Below are 16875 nucleotides of genomic sequence, written 5' to 3' on the forward strand. Positions count from 1 at the left end.
TAAAGTGGTACGTGGTCCAGTTATGCTGCTCTGATTAAAGGTCATGTTAAAGTGGTACATGGTCCAGTTATGCTGCTCTGATTAAAGGTTATGTTAAAGTGGTATGTGGTCCAGTTATGCTGCTCTGATTAAAGGTCATGTGAAAGTTGTATGTGGTCCAGTTATGCTGCTCTGATTAAAGGTTATGTTAAAGTGGTATGTGGTCCAGTTATGCTGCTCTGATTAAAGGTTATGTTAAAGTGGTGTGTGGTCCAGTTATGCTGCTCTGATTAAAGGTCATGTTAAAGTGGTATGTGGTCCAGTTATGCTGCTCTGATTAAAGGTTATGTTAAAGTGGTACATGGTCCAGTTATGCTGCTCTGATTAAAGGTTATGTTAAAGTGGTACGTGGTCCAGTTATGCTGCTCTGATGAAAGGTTATGTTAAAGTGGTATGTGGTCCAGTTATGCTGCTCTACGTCCTCTTGAAGTTGACAGGCTTCAAATGTGAAAGTATATCATCTTCATACATGTTTGCCGTGTTTTCTATGCCAAATCTGTTTCTTCAAAGTAACTAGTAACTGATGGGTTCAGATAAATGTAGTGGAGTAAAAAGTATGAAGTTCCCTAAAATGAAAATACTCACGTAAAGTACAAGTACCTCAAAATTATACCTAAGTACATTATTTGAGTAAAAATACTTAGTTACTTTCCACCACTGCAATTAGATCAGTGGTGTGTGTCAGTGGCCGTGTATAGGGAATAGGTTTTGGCAGCGATGAGTATCAACAGAGGTGTTTGAAGGCAGATTGGTCCAGGCGTTTGACTAATCTGAGCCAAGGAAAAGCTTTTTTAAAGACGCATGACATAATGTATTCACGATTTACACTATTCACACAACTTACACTGTAAGTTTTTATACAAAATTATGATTCATCTCAATTTTACGAGTGCCAATACTGACATATAACTTTCTAACGTGTTCTCCTATTTCTGTGATTGGTTGCCAGTGCCATGGAAACAATACAAATTAGCCTAATCAGTACTCTATGACTAAAACGTCACTCAAACCAGAGGCTGATTAGGCTTTGGTTATCATGGTCTGCAAGGTTCAAAGGTATGCAAAATAAATCCAATTTAAATCATGGTCATGAAAGTGTTGTATTTTAACTTTTTTGCCAATCCAGATTAAAGTATATTCCTCAATTAATGGGGAATACTGCTGAGTTTACCCTTCTGTGGGAGACAGTGGCTCAGGAGGTAGAGCAGTCGTCTGGTAATCCGGCGGGTCCCGCTTCGATTCCCGCTCATCCCGGGCAGCGTGTCGAAGTGTCCTTGAGCAAGACGCTTAACCCCTAATTGCTCCTAATGAGCAGGTTGGCACCTTGCATGGTTGCCTCCGCCGTGTGAATGTGTGAGTGAATGGGTAAAATGTGAGGAACAAACAATTGTAAAGCGCTTTGGATAAAAGAGGTTATATAAATGCACCATTTACCATTCTGTCTGACTTGTTCTGATGTCACACTGATGCAGTGGTGGAGTATTTTCATTTGATGGAACTTTGTACTTTTTACTCCACTACATTCAGCTGAACCCATCAGTTACTAGTTACTTTGAAGAAAAAGATTTTGCACAGATGAAGATTATGAATTTGAAGCCCGCAAATTTCAAGAGGACGTAATCAGAGCAGCAGGACCACATACTATTTTAACATAACCTTTCATCAGAGCAGCATTAGCATAACTGGACCACATACCACTTTAACATAACCTTTAGAGGTCAATGGTTCACCTACTCTTTTTACTACTACTATTTTATCTGGGTATTTCTACTTTTACTTTCCTAAAGGAATTGTGTACTTCTTCCACCACACCTAAATGTGGTTTCCATGGTGTATATTCAGGTTAAAAACTGATACCATATGAAGCACATAGATTGTGAAAGTACAAAACATCCCATCAATCCAACAAAAGGCTGTTAACATCGTGGACCACAGTTTGTGTTCTGCTCTAATGTAGTGGCCTACAGGCCTTGAGTAAATTACAATAATTCTTAAATAGAGAAATATTCCCCTTTTAATTAACTATTAGCGATGTGTCGTGGGCCTCAAAGGCACTAAAAAACAAATTACAAACATCTCAAAACAAGCTAGTCAGACTACTGCTTGACCTGACTCCTAGAACCCACCTGACCCCTGCCCACTTTGACAACCTAGGATGGCTTAGAGTAGACGACAGAGTACAGCAACTTGCAATGGGCCTGGTCTACAAGATACACTACGCGACCAAGGTACCCATGTACATGTCAAAATACTTCCCAAAGGTCAGTGAATACCACAATCACAACACCAGAGGGAGCTCCACAAATCATGTTAAACTCAGATTCGGCTCAAACAAGGGACTAAACACGTTTCGCAATTATGCCACATCAATGTGGAACGCCCTACCCAAAGCTGTAAAGGAATGTGAATCACTACCCACTTTCAAAAACACTCTCAAAGAACACCTACGGGAGACTGCAATTCGAAACTGGCCCCTACAAATGTCCTAACCCAGTTGCACAGTAAATGACCAAGTATGGCTTTGTCAGTATTCCAATGTACAGTGTACAGTGTGTGTGTGTCCCCCTACCCAACCCCCCCCCCCCCCACCTCCAATGTACAGCCCCCATCCACCCACCCAACCCCACCCCACAAACCCAACCTCCTCCAATGTACAGTTTCTACGTCAAATGTATATACACTCTTTTTCTGGACACTTTTGTATCACAAACAGTACTGTATTTGCAAATCTGATATGTCATAAATGTATAGATGTAGCAGTACTGTCTATCTGTATGTCATGTATGTCATATATGTTATGATGAATTGAAAATGGGGGACCCTGATGTAAACAAGACGAAAGTCTTTCTCTGGTCTGCATCCCCTTAACAATTGTATGTATTGAGCTGTACTGTACTGTACCCATTCTGCAATCTGTTAATAAACTTTTCAATCAATCAATTCAATCAAAGGCCGGCTCTTTGAAGTGAATGACGGGAGCCGATTGGTACTCTGCTCCATGTTGAGTATAAACTAAAGCCATATAAATAATAAACATTTTATATCATGTATGTTTTTTACATTAGAAATTGATTTTACACATCATTTTACATTATTTTTGGTAATAAATGAATGCAACAAAAAATCTTGGGAGGGGAAAGAGCCGTAATTCCCATCACGGGTCCCTATGGCACTTTTTCTTAGTCTAATACTGCCACCTTGTGTTCAATCACTGCAAAGACATTGTGAAACTGGTGATGAATGACTAACAAGAGAGCTTTAGTGAAAATGAGGAGTGGAGTCAGCAGCAGTCTGTTGAATGGGGTTTTGCCATAGGTGTAATTTGAAACACCTTTAATTAAAGATTTTAAGTTCAAATGAAAATAATTGTAATCCCAAGGTGGTTGTACTCATCTAGCAGGCTCTCATCTAAAATAACGAGTTGTCTTTTGTGCCACGTTTATAGTTCATTTGAATGTATTTTTAGCATTCAAAATCACAGTGCAAGATACAACCCTCGCTACTTTAAATGGAAGCCTGATGAGATGACAATAAAACACCATGGGATGCAAATAGTTAGCAAAATCATCCAAGTATCTGAGGTTTACAATATCATTATTAGATCAATATGACCTTCGCATACTGAACAAGACATTTTTATGAAATATATTTATTCATTATGAAGGTCCATTTCAGCTAATGACAAAAAAAACTAAAAAGGATTTGACCCTTCCATTATTTGTATAACCAGTTAAAAACTTGTTTTCCCAACAGTAGCCCTGCTTGCACCAGAGGAACATGGGGACTTGCCAAGACCAACTCAAAATGTATCTTAACATTATTTGTTTTAAACTACTGCACATTTGCTGAATTAACATAAATAATGCCTAAGCTCTGGCAGGCCTTGTGTTGACTTGCAGTACTGGAAACCTTTGAGTTTCTGTTGGCTATACAACCGTATCAGAGGTCATGTAACAAACAGGGGACGCCATTCTGAACAGGCACTAGTACAGACAGAGGCACGGGGGGGGGGCTCTGGATCAGACACAACTAGCGCCGCAGCAACGAGCCCCTGTAAAGCCACCCCAGGAAGTCAGTACTGCTGCTTCAAAAGATCTGTCCTTTCCACGTCACACCATCCCTTAACCCCTCAAGCTAAGGTGTATTTGGGGCATCTAGGTGCCATGAAGGAAAGAAAGGTCACATTTATTCTTAGACAACTGGTATGTGTAATCCTGGTTATATTGTTTTCCTGGTGGTGGTGGTACGGGGCTTGGGGCATCATCTATTGACCTATTTCGAGCCCGCCCGCTTTTCGTGATCCTCCCAATCACAACCGTTGCTTCCCTGGATCAAGAAAACGGGTGGGGTTTGAGATAGGTCAATTGGGTGGTCATCTTAAGGGTGGTCATCCCATACATACATAGTGATGGCAATGTATGTAAAATATAAAATAGCAATAAAACAAAAACCTTCCTTTCATTGCACTTATTAGTTATTATTACAAAGTCTGTTGTTACACAAACAAAAGTAGCGTCCATTAACTTCACTTGTCAGCTATAATACAAATTTGCTTCATTCGGTTTCCATTTGGTTTTTCGATCCGTCATTCTCTCTTCAAAGTGGTGTATAAAACAAGCCCCTTTTTTTTCCCCGACGGTCACTGGCCCACGTTTGTCAAAGTAGGCCGTGCTACAACAACAACAACAACAACAAAAAGTATAAAGTGTATACATAAGTCACAATAAGACAATTATCAGTTGTGTGACAAGAGCACTTTCTCAAGACTCCGGGTAGGCGGCAGCTCAGTGACGAGTGCCAACAGTCACTAGTGCAGGACGATGAGAGCCCTCAGACACGCCGCTAAGCACACGACAACACCATACGTAGGCAACTACAATACACACATGGACACAGGTGGCATACAGAAGTGATCAGTTCATTGGATGGCTTTGTCCCTTTTAAAACCAGGAGGTACGCCTGAATTTTTGAAAGTGTTCCGATGAGGAAAGAGGACCCAGGTCTGTCTGGGAGTTCCTTCAGTAGTGCAGTGTTGGGGGTGGGGGGGGGGCGATGGGAGACATTAGTGACTATTAGACGTTGTGAACATTTAGAGAGGGTTGACCAGCAGTCACACAGTGAGAGAGACGGAGGTTTGATGGCTAGCAGGTACAAGGTGTGTGTGTGTGTGAAGATGCACAGTCACTGGCTTGGGTGGTCGTCTATGTACTAGTGCTCTCAGGAGAAGAGATTCTTTGGCGGGCAGTCTTGGGCCGATGGCGCGGAGCAGCGTTGGAGGAACGCTCACTTTTGGTTTCGGACGGTTGAGTTTCGGCCTGCGGGGAGCTGGCGTCCCCCACTAGTTCACGCAAGAACTTGAACTTCGACAGGAAGAGTTGCCAGACGACATACCAACCTGAGGGGTGTGGAAGAATACAATGAATCACTGGAGGGGTTAGTTAATAATAGTAATAGTAAGTAATACATAGTAAGTAATACATATTAAATAAAAAGGAATCTGAATAAGAATAGCATTATATTTTCCTATTAATCCTCAAGCATGGAACACACTTACAAAATCCACATGTCAAACTGGGGTCAGCGGAATTATGGTCCCACAGCCCTATGTTCCCACATTTCTAAGATTCCTCTCAAAATTAGGCCCTATATTCACACAGCCCAATGGTCCCACAGCCTTATGGTCCCACAGCCCTATGTTACCACATTTCTAAGATTTCTCTCAAAATTAGGCCCTATTCCTTCCCACAGCCCTATGGTCCCACAGCCCTATGTTCCCGGACGAACCCTCTACTACTACCAGAGGACAATTGGATACTTAGGTTGGGTGTAATTGGCTACCAAATTAAGAGAAAGGGGGATAATAAAATCAAGATACAAATGTATGAAAAAAGGCTGTGGGAACATAGTTGCGTTTCAAATTGAGTGAAAAGAACATCTTAAATATGGAACCATACTGTAGGGCTGTGGGAACATAGGCACGCTCCCGTCAAAATTACACAACATGTATGTAGTTTACAGTGTATAGAAGACAAGGCAGAAGCAGTAGTAGTGTATGGGTGAAGGAACTGTTATGACCAAGCACACTGACTCTTTAGGGTATTCCCGTGCATGATAAAAATAGCAACTGCCCATTAACACGCTATACTGTACCATACTGTTTTAAAATCTCGTGCACGTGCATATCTTGCGCATAAATTGGTTGTGATTTTAAAATAATTATTATGATGATTAGCTGCCATCATGTTATTGTTATGGTTAAACAGCTTCAGTACAAGATAGGGTGAAACAGCAGCGCTGTCCTCAAGTCAAGTCTGATTGATTGAAACATTGTATTAACAGATTGCAGAATGGGTACAATAATACAGTACAGCTCAATAATACAGTACAGCTCAATACACACAAGTGTTAAGGGGATGCAGACCAGAGAAAGACTTTCGTCTTGTTTACACCAGGGTCCCCCATTTTCAATTCATCATAACATATATTATGACATACGTGACATACTTACAGATAGACAGTAGGCCTACATGTACTGTATGTCATGATGAACAAGTCAAGAGGCCTTTAACTAATGCCAAAGAATGCACGTATATTCACATCAGAACGAGCATCTAGCTAGGGTAGAGAAACAGCTGGGATTGTGTGTCACTTACCAAACAGCATGAAGAGAAATGCACAAACAAGCGTCGCCACAATGACCAGCACTGTGAGCCCAACACTTTGCCACAACATGATCCAAGACTAACGTTAGCTAGTTAGCTGCTGACAACTTAATGCTAACAGAAAATACCGCATAAAGAAACGGAATACACGCCGTGTTTGTCCCAACTGGAGATAGTTAGCTCACCAAGAGGCTATAGAGTGTAACAGCATGATTGACTATGCGAGCTAGCTGACTTGTTATGCGCTGACGACGAGCAAAAGGAAAGATATACACAGTGGCTAACGTAGCTAGCTGAGCAACACGATTAAAAGTAGTTATACAGTGCCGAAACTACGGACAGGTTATATATCTAGCTATCCACAAGAGGGTATAGAGTACCATTCACATCTAATGAGCTAATTACATTATTGCAACATGGACGTGTTGTTGGCATATACAAGAGAAGGCAACACACAGTAACGTAAAGACAACACAATTATTGTTCAGAGGATTGTCTCAAACTGCGACTGCGCAAGGCCCAATTGACTTCTGGGTAGTGTAGTCTCTCTAGACACTTGTCACATCTTTGTTTGTTATTATAGGTCAAATGACTGTTTGTTTGATTGATTGATTGATTGATTGATTGATTGATTGATTGATTGATTGATTGAAAACTTTATTAACAGATTGCAGAATGGGTACAGTACAGCTCAATACATACAATTGTTATGGGGATGCAGACCAGAGAAAGACTTTCGTCTTGTTTACATCAGGGTCCCCCATTTTCAATTCATCGTAACATGACATATAATTTATGACATACAGATAGACAGTACTGCTACATCTATAAATTTATGACATACCAGATTTGCAAATACAGTACTGTTTGTGATACGAAAAGAGTCCAGAGAAAAAGTATATACATTTGACGTAGAAACTGTACATTGGAGGAGGTTGGGTAGGTGGGGGGGGGGTACTGTACATTGAAGGTGGTTGGGTGGGTGGGGGGAGGTTGGGTAGGAGTGGGGGGGAGGAGGTTGGGTAGGAGGGGTGGGTGGGGGACACTGTACAACTGTACAAGCAAAACTGTACATTGGAATATTGACAAGACCATACTTGGTAATTTTTACTGTACATTGGAGGGGGTTGTGTTAGGACATTTACAGGGGCCAGTTTCGAATTGCAGTCTCCCGTAGGTGTTTTTTTAGAGTGTTTTTGAAGGTGGGTAGTGATTCACATTCCTTTACAGCTTTGGTTAGGGCGTTCCACATTGATGTGGCATAATTGCGAAACGTGTTTAGTCCCTTGTTTGAGCCGAATCTGGGTTTAACATGATTTGTGGAGCTCCCTCTGGTGTTGTGATCGTGGTATTCACTGACCTTTGGGAAGTATTTTGACATGTACATGGGTACCTTGGTCGCGTAGTGTATCTTGTAGACCAGGCCCATTGCAAGTTGCTGTACTCTGTTGTCTACTCTAAGCCATCCTAGGTTGTCAAAGTGGGCTGGGGTGAGGTGGGTTCTAGGAGTCAGGTCAAGCAGTAGTCTGACCAGTTTGTTTTGAGATGTTTGTAATTTTGTTTTTAGCGCCTTTGAGGTGCTTTGGTACCATGAGGTGCAAGCATAGTCGTAGTACCCTTGAATGAGTGCTCCTGCCAGAGTCTTCAGGGTATTCTTGTTTACCAGTGAGGAGATCCGGTACAAGAATCGAGTTCGTTGGTTGACCTTTTTTATTACATTGGATGCCATCTTGTTAACCAGTGGTGGAAGAAGTAGGCTACAGTTCCTAAGTAGAAATACAAGTAGAAGTAGAATTCCTCCATTCAAAATTACACATAAGTAAAAGTAGATAAGTATTTGATAGTTAAGATATTCTGGAAAGAAGTGACCCAGCAATTATCAAATCTCTTAATTCTGAATATACCTGTACACCCCTCTGTATTACTGTTGAATGATGTTTTTGAGTATGCAGTACATCCACAGCTAAAGAGATTGGTTTTATCTGGTATTACAGTGGCTAAAAAACTGATAGCATCACGATGGATTCAACCGGAAAAAATTTGCCGAAAGGTCTGGATTCTTACATATCTCGATGTGATTTATCTAGAAATATCTACAGCAAGAATTTTGGGTCTCAATGAATCCAAATTGACAATGTGGTTAGAAGTGGTGGAGAGAATAAAAGCTAGCATATAATGGTAGTGTCTGGTTAGGAGCGAATGATAATGGCTGGATTATCCATTGGGGGGTCCAGGGTGGGGGGTGCGAGCAAGAGCATATGTGTGTAGGGGAATAGATAGCAGGTATTAGGGGCATATCTTGTATAAGACATTTATTTAAACAGTGATTTAATTTGATGTGCACTGTTAACAATGCTTGTATATCTAATCGTGTGTTGTCATGTTTGTTTAAAAAATAATAAAAAAATAAAATACAAAAGATAAGTATTTGATAGTGATTGTACTTAACGTTAAGTATCTAAAGTAAAAGACACATTATATATAATGTTTGTGTATTCCAGGATCAAAGTGGTAGGCATAACTCTGATTATGTCCTCTTGATAGTTGGTAGGTTTCAAGTACATTTGAAAGTACATTATCTTCATCTATTCATGCCATGTTTAGCTGTAGCTTGATGTACAGTAATGGAACTCTTTGCTATTTGGACCTGCTTGGTTGGCCAGCAGGAGGTGCAACTGTCAACCTATTAGGTATCTCTCTCTCTCTCTCTCTCTCTCTCTCTCTCTCTCTCTCTCTCTCTCTCTCTCTCTCTCTCTCTCTCTCTCTCTCTCTCTCTCTCTCTCTCTCTCTCTCTCTCTCTCTCTCTCTCTCTCTCTCGTCTCCCTCTCTCCCTCCCTCTCTATCTCTCTCTCTCTCTCTCTCTTTCGTCTCCCTCTCTATTTCTCCCTCTCACTCTCTTTCTGTCTCCTCTATCTCTAACTCACTATGTCTCCCTCTCTCTCACTCTCTTTCTGTCTCCCTCTATCTCTGACTCCCTCTCTCTCTCTCGTCTCCCTCTCTCCCTCCCTCTCTATCTCTCCCTTTCACTCTCTTTCTGTCTCCCTCTATCTCTGACTCACTATGTCTCCCTCTCTCTCACTCTCTTTCTGTCTCCCTCTATCTCTGACTGCATCTGTCTCCCTCTCTCTCTCTCACTCTTTTTCTGTCTCCCTCTATCTCTGACTCCCTCTGTCTCCCTCTCTCCCCCTCTCTTTCTGTCTCCCTCTCTGACTCCATCTGTCTCCCTCTCTCTCTGTCTCCATCTGTCTCCCTCTCTCTCACTCTCTTTCTGTCTCCCTCTATCTCTGACTCCCTCTGTCTACCTCTCTCTCTCCCCCTCACTCTCTTTCTGTCTCCCTCTCTCTTTCTGTGCCTGTGCAATCTTTAGAAACACAACTTCATGTCTGCACTTGTGCTCATTTGCCTACATACAACGGTATGTAGTTTGACACTAGCATAACACTGTAAGCTATACGGTGGCAAATGTTTCTGTGTATGTGTGTGTGTGTGTGTGTGTGTGTGTGTGTGTGTGTGTGTGTGTGTGTGTGTGTGTGTGTGTGTGTGTGTGTGTGTGTGTGTGTGTGTGTGTGTGTGTGTGTGTGAAGATGGGCTGGAGGTTGTTATGAAATTACATGCATCAATGTTTGTAACCTAAAGTTAATATTTTAATTGAGTTATTGAGAGTAAAATGAGCTTGAATATGGCCACCAGTGATGTCATCGGGGACATTGAATCCTTGTGTTGTGTTAATTACACTTCCATGAAATGATGTAGATGAAAAAATAGCAAGACCTTGTCTTATAGGGACTGGGACTTTTACCTTATCATTTAATTGAGCTGTAATTAACACAATACAAGGATCCAATGTTCCCGATGACATCACTGGTGGCCTTATTAAAATGTATTTACTCTCGGCTCCAGGGTGGCGCACCACGTAACGCACTGCAGTGCAATGCGGCCGTCCCGGGTTCGACTCCCGGACCCGGCGACCCTTTGCCGCATGTCCTCCTCCCATATCTTCTCTCTGCCGGGGCTTGTCCAATAAACCAATAAAAATCTACCAAAAAAATAATCTTTAAAATTCTAAATTAATGTATGCAAAAACTGAGAATTTGGATGTGTGTGAGATTATGTGCAAAATAAATCAGCATTGGTTTTTTTTGGGTGAAGTGCCCCTTTAAAACCCTTTCACTGCCGCACTACCAAACGGTTAACCCTTTCACTGCGACAATACACAGACGGTTAACCCTTTCACTGCCACACAACAACAGGTTAACCCTTTCACTGCCACACTACAGAAGGTTAACCCTTTACTATCACACTACCGATGGTTAACCGTCGGTAGTGTGATAGTAAAGGGTTAACCTGCTGTAGTGTGGCAGTGAAAGGGTTAAGTGGTGAGAGAGACAAAAGACAAGATAAATATGTTTTTTATTTTCGTGTCTTACATACAGGTGTATGCCCAGCCCATATGGGCTTACAAGACACATAAACAATAAGTATATAATAGTATACTTGACAAATTACTTGACAAATTATGACATATAGACCAAGATGGCCACGAAAAAAAATAAATACAATAAAACGTAATATAACACAAGTTTCAAGTTCAAGTTTCTTTAATAGTTGTCATACAGAAGTACAGAATACTTTTATACAAAATGCTTCTTACTGTTTCGCTCCAGAGACTGTGTTAGACAAGATAGTATGAAATAAAATAGTATAGCATGTAAAATAGAAGTAAAAATAGAGGTCACAGTGTTCAGTATAGACATAAGTACAATGTTCGATGCAGAATAGAAGTAACTGAGTTACCATACAATATACAATATACTATGCAATGTACTAATATACAATACTATATAGTGCAGAGCAGAAATGGGATGAGGTACAATTTAGGTACAATTTACAGTAAGGTGTGCGAGTTGTAGTGCAAATCCTTTACCAATAAATATAAAGTGTAAAGTGTGTTTAGGTGTTCTAAAGTGTGTAAAGTGGGTGCTGCAGTGAGTTGCCCGTTTAAAGTGAGTGTGTGCGTGTGTATGTGTGTGCTGTGTGCATTTGATGGTTGCTGCATAGTGTTTATTGTTCGTTGAGCAGCCTGATGGCCTGGGGATAGAAGCTCCTTCTGAGTCTTTCTGTGCTCGCCTTAAGACTCCGGTATCGCTTGCCTGACCGCAGCAGTTCAAAGAGGCAGTTGTTCGGGTGGCTGGAGTCCTTGATGATTCTCTTAGCCTTCCCCCTGCACCGCTTGTTGTAAATGTTCTGGAGGGTGGGAAGCCCCCCTCCAATTGTGCGTTCGGCTGAACGTGTCACTCTTTGTAGTCTGCTACGGTCTTGTGCAGTGCTATTCCCAAACCAGGAGGTGATGTTGCCAGTCAGGATGCTCTCGATTGTACATGAGTAGAAGTTCCTAAGGATCTTCTGACTGACTTGGAACTTCCTTAGGCGCCTGAGGAAGTAGAGGCGTTGTCGTGCCTTCTTCACAACACTGTCAATGTGTGTGGTCCATGTCAAGTCCTCGGATATGTGGGCTCCGAGGTACTTGAAACTGTTCACTCTCTCAACCGGTGCCCCGTCGATGCTGAGGGGGCTGTAGTCCTTGACCCCGACCTCCTGAAGTCCACAATCATCTCTTTTGTTTTGCTGACGTTCAGGGAGAGGCAGTTCTCCTGACACCACTGTGACAGATTCTCTACCTCTTCCAGGTAGGCCCTCTCGTCGTTGGCAGAGATCAGGCCCACCACTACTGTGTCATCAGCAAATTTGATGATTGTGTTGTTGTTCCGCTGTGCCACGCAGTCATGTGTGTACAGGGAGTAGAGGAGGGGGCTCAGAACACAGCCCTGGGGGGCCCCTATGTTGAGCGTGATGGATGAGGAGGTGCAGTTGCCTGCTCTTACCACCTGGGGTCTGCCCGTCAGGAAGTCCAAGACCCACTGGCAGAGGTCATAGTTCAAGCCCAGGTCCCTGAGCTTGGCTATGAGTTTGGAGGGGACTATGGTATTGAATGCTGAGCTGTAGTCAATGAACAGCATTCTCACATAGTTCCCCTGCCTCTTGTCCAGGTGTGATGCTGCTGTGTGCAGCACATGGGCTATGGCATCCTCCGTGGATCTGTTAGGGCAGTATGCAAATTGCAGGGGGTCCAGGTTGATGGGGAGGGAGGAACAGATGTAGCCCTTCACTAGCTTCTCAAAGCACTTCATGGCTATGGAGGTGAGGGCTACAGGGCGGTAGTCGTTGAGGCAAGCGGGCGTAGATTTTTTGGGTACAGGGATGATGGTGGACTTCTTCAGACAGGTGGGGATGACAGCCTGTTCAATGTATGTAAACAAAGAAACAAGAGGAATTCATATACAATTATATAGGATATAGCGTGTTTTGTCTCAAGTGCCACGCTTTCTCCAAAAATCCTGCAAAACTGAAGATGTCCTCCACAAAAAAATAACTCAACATACAACTCTCAGACTGCCAAAACAAATCCGGATTTACAATTTGAATTTTCTCAAATAAAGCCCTCCTCAAATCGGTGTACAAAGGGCAATAAAAAACAAAATGATGTTCATCTTCCCAGATCACATAGAACACACAATGTGAGTGTGAATCTTTCACCTTTTACATATAGCTTTGGCATGGATTGATCGTTTCGATTGGCTTGAAACCCATTATTTGCCGCTTGCGGCTATATTTGTTGTTCACATTTCATCACAGGACACCTGGTGTTCCGTTCCTTCACTTACCGCTAAAGAGAGCCAACTGACGCAGAAACAACGTTGGAGCAGTGTTTAAGAGTAAATAAAGCTGAAATGTGTTGATTCAATGTTGCTTTTCCAACAAACAAACAAACAAACAAACAAACAAACAAACAAACAAACAAACAAACAAAAAAGGTAATCAGTTGTTAACATGAATTCAACGTTGATTAAATGTTGATTCGAAATTTAATTTTAAATCTCAACCAAAACAATGATTCTGATGTGATTTCAACATTGAATTGCTATCTGGGAAGAGTGTCGACTTGTGAGGGTGATGTAATGATGACACGTGGTTATCATGTGAACATCAGTTACCATTCATTGTTAGATTTTACATCCAGGTGCCATCATCAATTTGAGGTTTGAGTTCAGTCAATATTTATTTATGTGTACCACTCTTTCTGAACTGTGCTGGGGAACAAGAATAAACTGTGTGAATTCTTCAAATGGATGGTGTTATTTTTGTAATAGGCCCTAAGCATTTGGCATATGATATTGTTGGCTAGTGCATTTGTTTGGCTATTGTGTCACAAAGTAAATAAACTCCCTTTGAAACCTTTGTGTCATTTATGTTTACGTAGACCTTTTTTTATTTGTATGTCAGCTCTTTGACTGCCAGAGTGGAGTGGACTCAACCTTGATGACTTGGACTTGGACTTGAGATTTAGTGACTCAACTACAACACTGCATCCTGAACTGTTTTACAATAGATTAATAGCGATCGGAGTCAACATATGTATATTCTATCAACTGAATTAGGATTGTTGCCTTTTGAATTGATGTACTGATCCACATTGAGTGTGAGATTATCTTTGAACTTTTTCATTCAGAATCAAACATGAACAGTTTTGTGTCATGTCAGCGTGACACCACGGGGAGGAAACTGAAATAAACCGAGGGGAAGTCCGTATACATAGCCTCCTGTTCCTCCACCGGATTCAGAGTGTGTGTGCTAAAAAAGCTTGATGTCTTTCAGAGTTAGGGAAAGTACAGCAGCAATACGCAGATGGGAAAATGTTTCCTTGAATGAGTCATAAATCCTTTGACCCATTGTGTTTTGCTCTCCATCTGTTCTCTAACTGCCTGTTCGTCTGCACTGTTGATGCTCTATGTCTTGTGGTGCCATGCGTTATTTATAGCAATATAATCATCTGTCACTGTCAACATTCTGTCAGCTGAATAGCCTGTTAGAACACAATTACTGACAAGCGGTATAGCTGAGTGAAGAAAAGGGATGCATTATATTGCATTAAATTGGCTATTGCCACATTGATGGGTGTTGCAAATTAGCTTTGGCTACAAACACTATATGATACAGGCATTATCTATGTATTTGTATCTGTCCCTTTCAAATAAATCAAATCAATCAATGCTCCTAATCAATTCATAATACAATACAACAATACATGCTCCTAATCAATTCATAATACAATACAACAATACTTCTAATAAATTCATAATACAATACAGCACAATATATAATTGAGCTTTTTCATACATTATCTATGTTTATATCAACCAATTATTCAATCTTCTAATAATATATCCCTATCAGACGCATACATTTTACATTTACATATATCCCTATTTCCTTATCATATACATACATTTCAATTTACATACACACCTTTAATATCTAATAGGGAATGTCAATTTCTCTGGTTGAACATTTTTTGTTTTACCAAGATTCTGAAATGACATTTGCTATTCTCCTGCGTAAGATGTCTGGGAAGAGAGTTCCATTCCTGCATACCTCGGAACATGACAGTTTGCTTCATTGCATTCGACCTCACTTTTGGAAGTGTAAAACCTCGTGCAAAAGCATGTCTGGTGGAATGGTCGTGTCTGTCAAGACTTATAGATAAATAGTTTGAGGGGATCTTTGTAACAAGAATATTCCTAGTGAATACAAGGAGTGAGTAGAGTAACCTGTTTGACAAGTAACCTGTGAGGATTCGCCTATTCCCTGAGCTTTTCCCTGTCTACTCTCCTTCACCAGCCCCCACCCTTGCGAGATATTTCCCTGTCTACTCTCCTTCACCAGCCCCCACCCTTGGACTACCTTCACGCAGCTGTCATAGTTTGTGATTAGCGCCCCAGAGGGCTTTATATACCTGGACCTCCCTTCCAGTCCTGGTTCGGGTCGTTCTGTGTTCATGGAGTTCTGTACGTTACCATCCTGTACGTTACCATCACCTGCCGCGTCTCCGGCGTGAGACGACGTGCCAGCCATCACCACCTGTCGCCGTTTGCCTGGAGTGGGACACCGTCTTCGCTCTCTAATTCTCTACGGGAGGTGTTCCCACTCCAGACGTCAAGCCGGCTCGCCATCGCTCCCGATTCCATGGGAGGAAGCTCTCTAATTCTCTACGGGAGGTGTTCCCACTCCAGACGTCAAGCCGGCTCGCCATCGCTCCCGATTCCACGGGAGGAAGGCGTCTCTTCGTGATCCTCGTTCCTGGGGTGAGGCTCGTCGTCGCTCCCTAGTATTCCACGGGAGGATGGCTTGTTCCCATCCCGTTCCCCTGGGACCCCCTTTGTTCTGCGCTGCCCGTCTGCAGCATCCGAGGAGGAGGATTCCTTCCTGAGCAGCAGAGCCCTACTTGGTGTAGGGACGGGAGGAGGATCTCCGTGCCCGGCCCCCGCTGTCGGGCCCCTGTCCCCGTGCCAGGCCTCCGCCGTCGGGCCCCTGCCCCCGTGCCAGGCCTCCGCCGTCGGAACCCTGTCCTCATCCCTGTAAGCAGCTCTGGCCCTCTCCCTGTCCAAGGCCTTAACCCTGTTCTCTGTCCCTGTCTCCAGCCCGCCTCTCCGGGCCTCTGTCCCTGTCCCCCTCTCCAGTGCCCCTGGTCCTGACACTTAGCCCTGGTCCTTAGCCCTGGCCCTTAGCCTTAGTCCCTTAGCCTGTTCGCCTCTTAAAGGCACAGTGCCGCATTTTCCATATTTCCTTGACTCTGGTGTTTTTGTGTTTTCCCTTAAAGGGACTGTGCCGCTTTTTGTTCTATAATAAATATTTGCCCTGTTTTGGCTTACTCTCATACCTGTCTTGTGTTGTGCGATTGGGGTCGGTTACAAACCATAACATAACCAAGTTAAACTATTGTGCATCAGCTGCGACATTAGTTCTGTACTCACAGCGAAGTGCTATTCGTGCTGATTTGTTTTGTACCATTTGCCATTTTTTATCGTTTATTCGTCGTTACATTAGACCATACTACAGGACAATAGTCAAGATTAGACTAAATTAGAGCTTGAATCACCTGTTTGATAGAATTTTGTGCTAACAAATGAGAACAGAAATACCTCTTCCCATTTTCATTACTAGATTGTTTATATGTTGTGACCATGACAATTTACTGTCTAATGTTACTCCTAGGAGTTTAGTCTCCTGGACTTGATCATATACTGGCCGCTATGAAAACCAGAGACAAAAAATGCTC

General features: G+C 42.3%; 1 protein-coding gene across 1 annotated transcript; it reads right to left on the minus strand.

Moving 5' to 3' along the window:
* Positions 1-3345: 3345 nt before the first annotated feature.
* smim13 (small integral membrane protein 13) lies at positions 3346-7184 on the minus strand. Its single transcript, XM_084338497.1, has 2 exons — positions 6693-7184; positions 3346-5434 (listed from the first exon to the last, which is right to left on the minus strand). The coding sequence occupies exons 1-2, from the start codon at positions 6769-6771 to the stop codon at positions 5241-5243; spliced, it is 273 nt and encodes a 90-aa protein (XP_084194623.1). The 5' UTR covers positions 6772-7184; the 3' UTR covers positions 3346-5240.
* Between the last annotated feature and the right edge of the window lie 9691 nt (positions 7185-16875).

The sequence above is a fragment of the Notolepis coatsorum genome (assembly GCF_963971535.1).
Source record: "Notolepis coatsorum genome assembly, contig: SCAFFOLD_588, whole genome shotgun sequence".
NCBI lineage: Eukaryota > Metazoa > Chordata > Actinopteri > Aulopiformes > Paralepididae > Notolepis > Notolepis coatsorum.

Excerpts from the sequence above, each read along its gene's own strand:
- smim13 (XM_084338497.1), bottom strand. The coding sequence starts at position 6,771 with ATGTTGTGGCAAAGTGTTGGGCTCACAGTGCTGGTCATTGTGGCGACG. Across the intron at positions 5,435-6,692 it reads ATTTCTCTTCATGCTGTTTG|GTTGGTATGTCGTCTGGCAA; the intron begins GTAAGTGACACA and ends CACACCCCTCAG.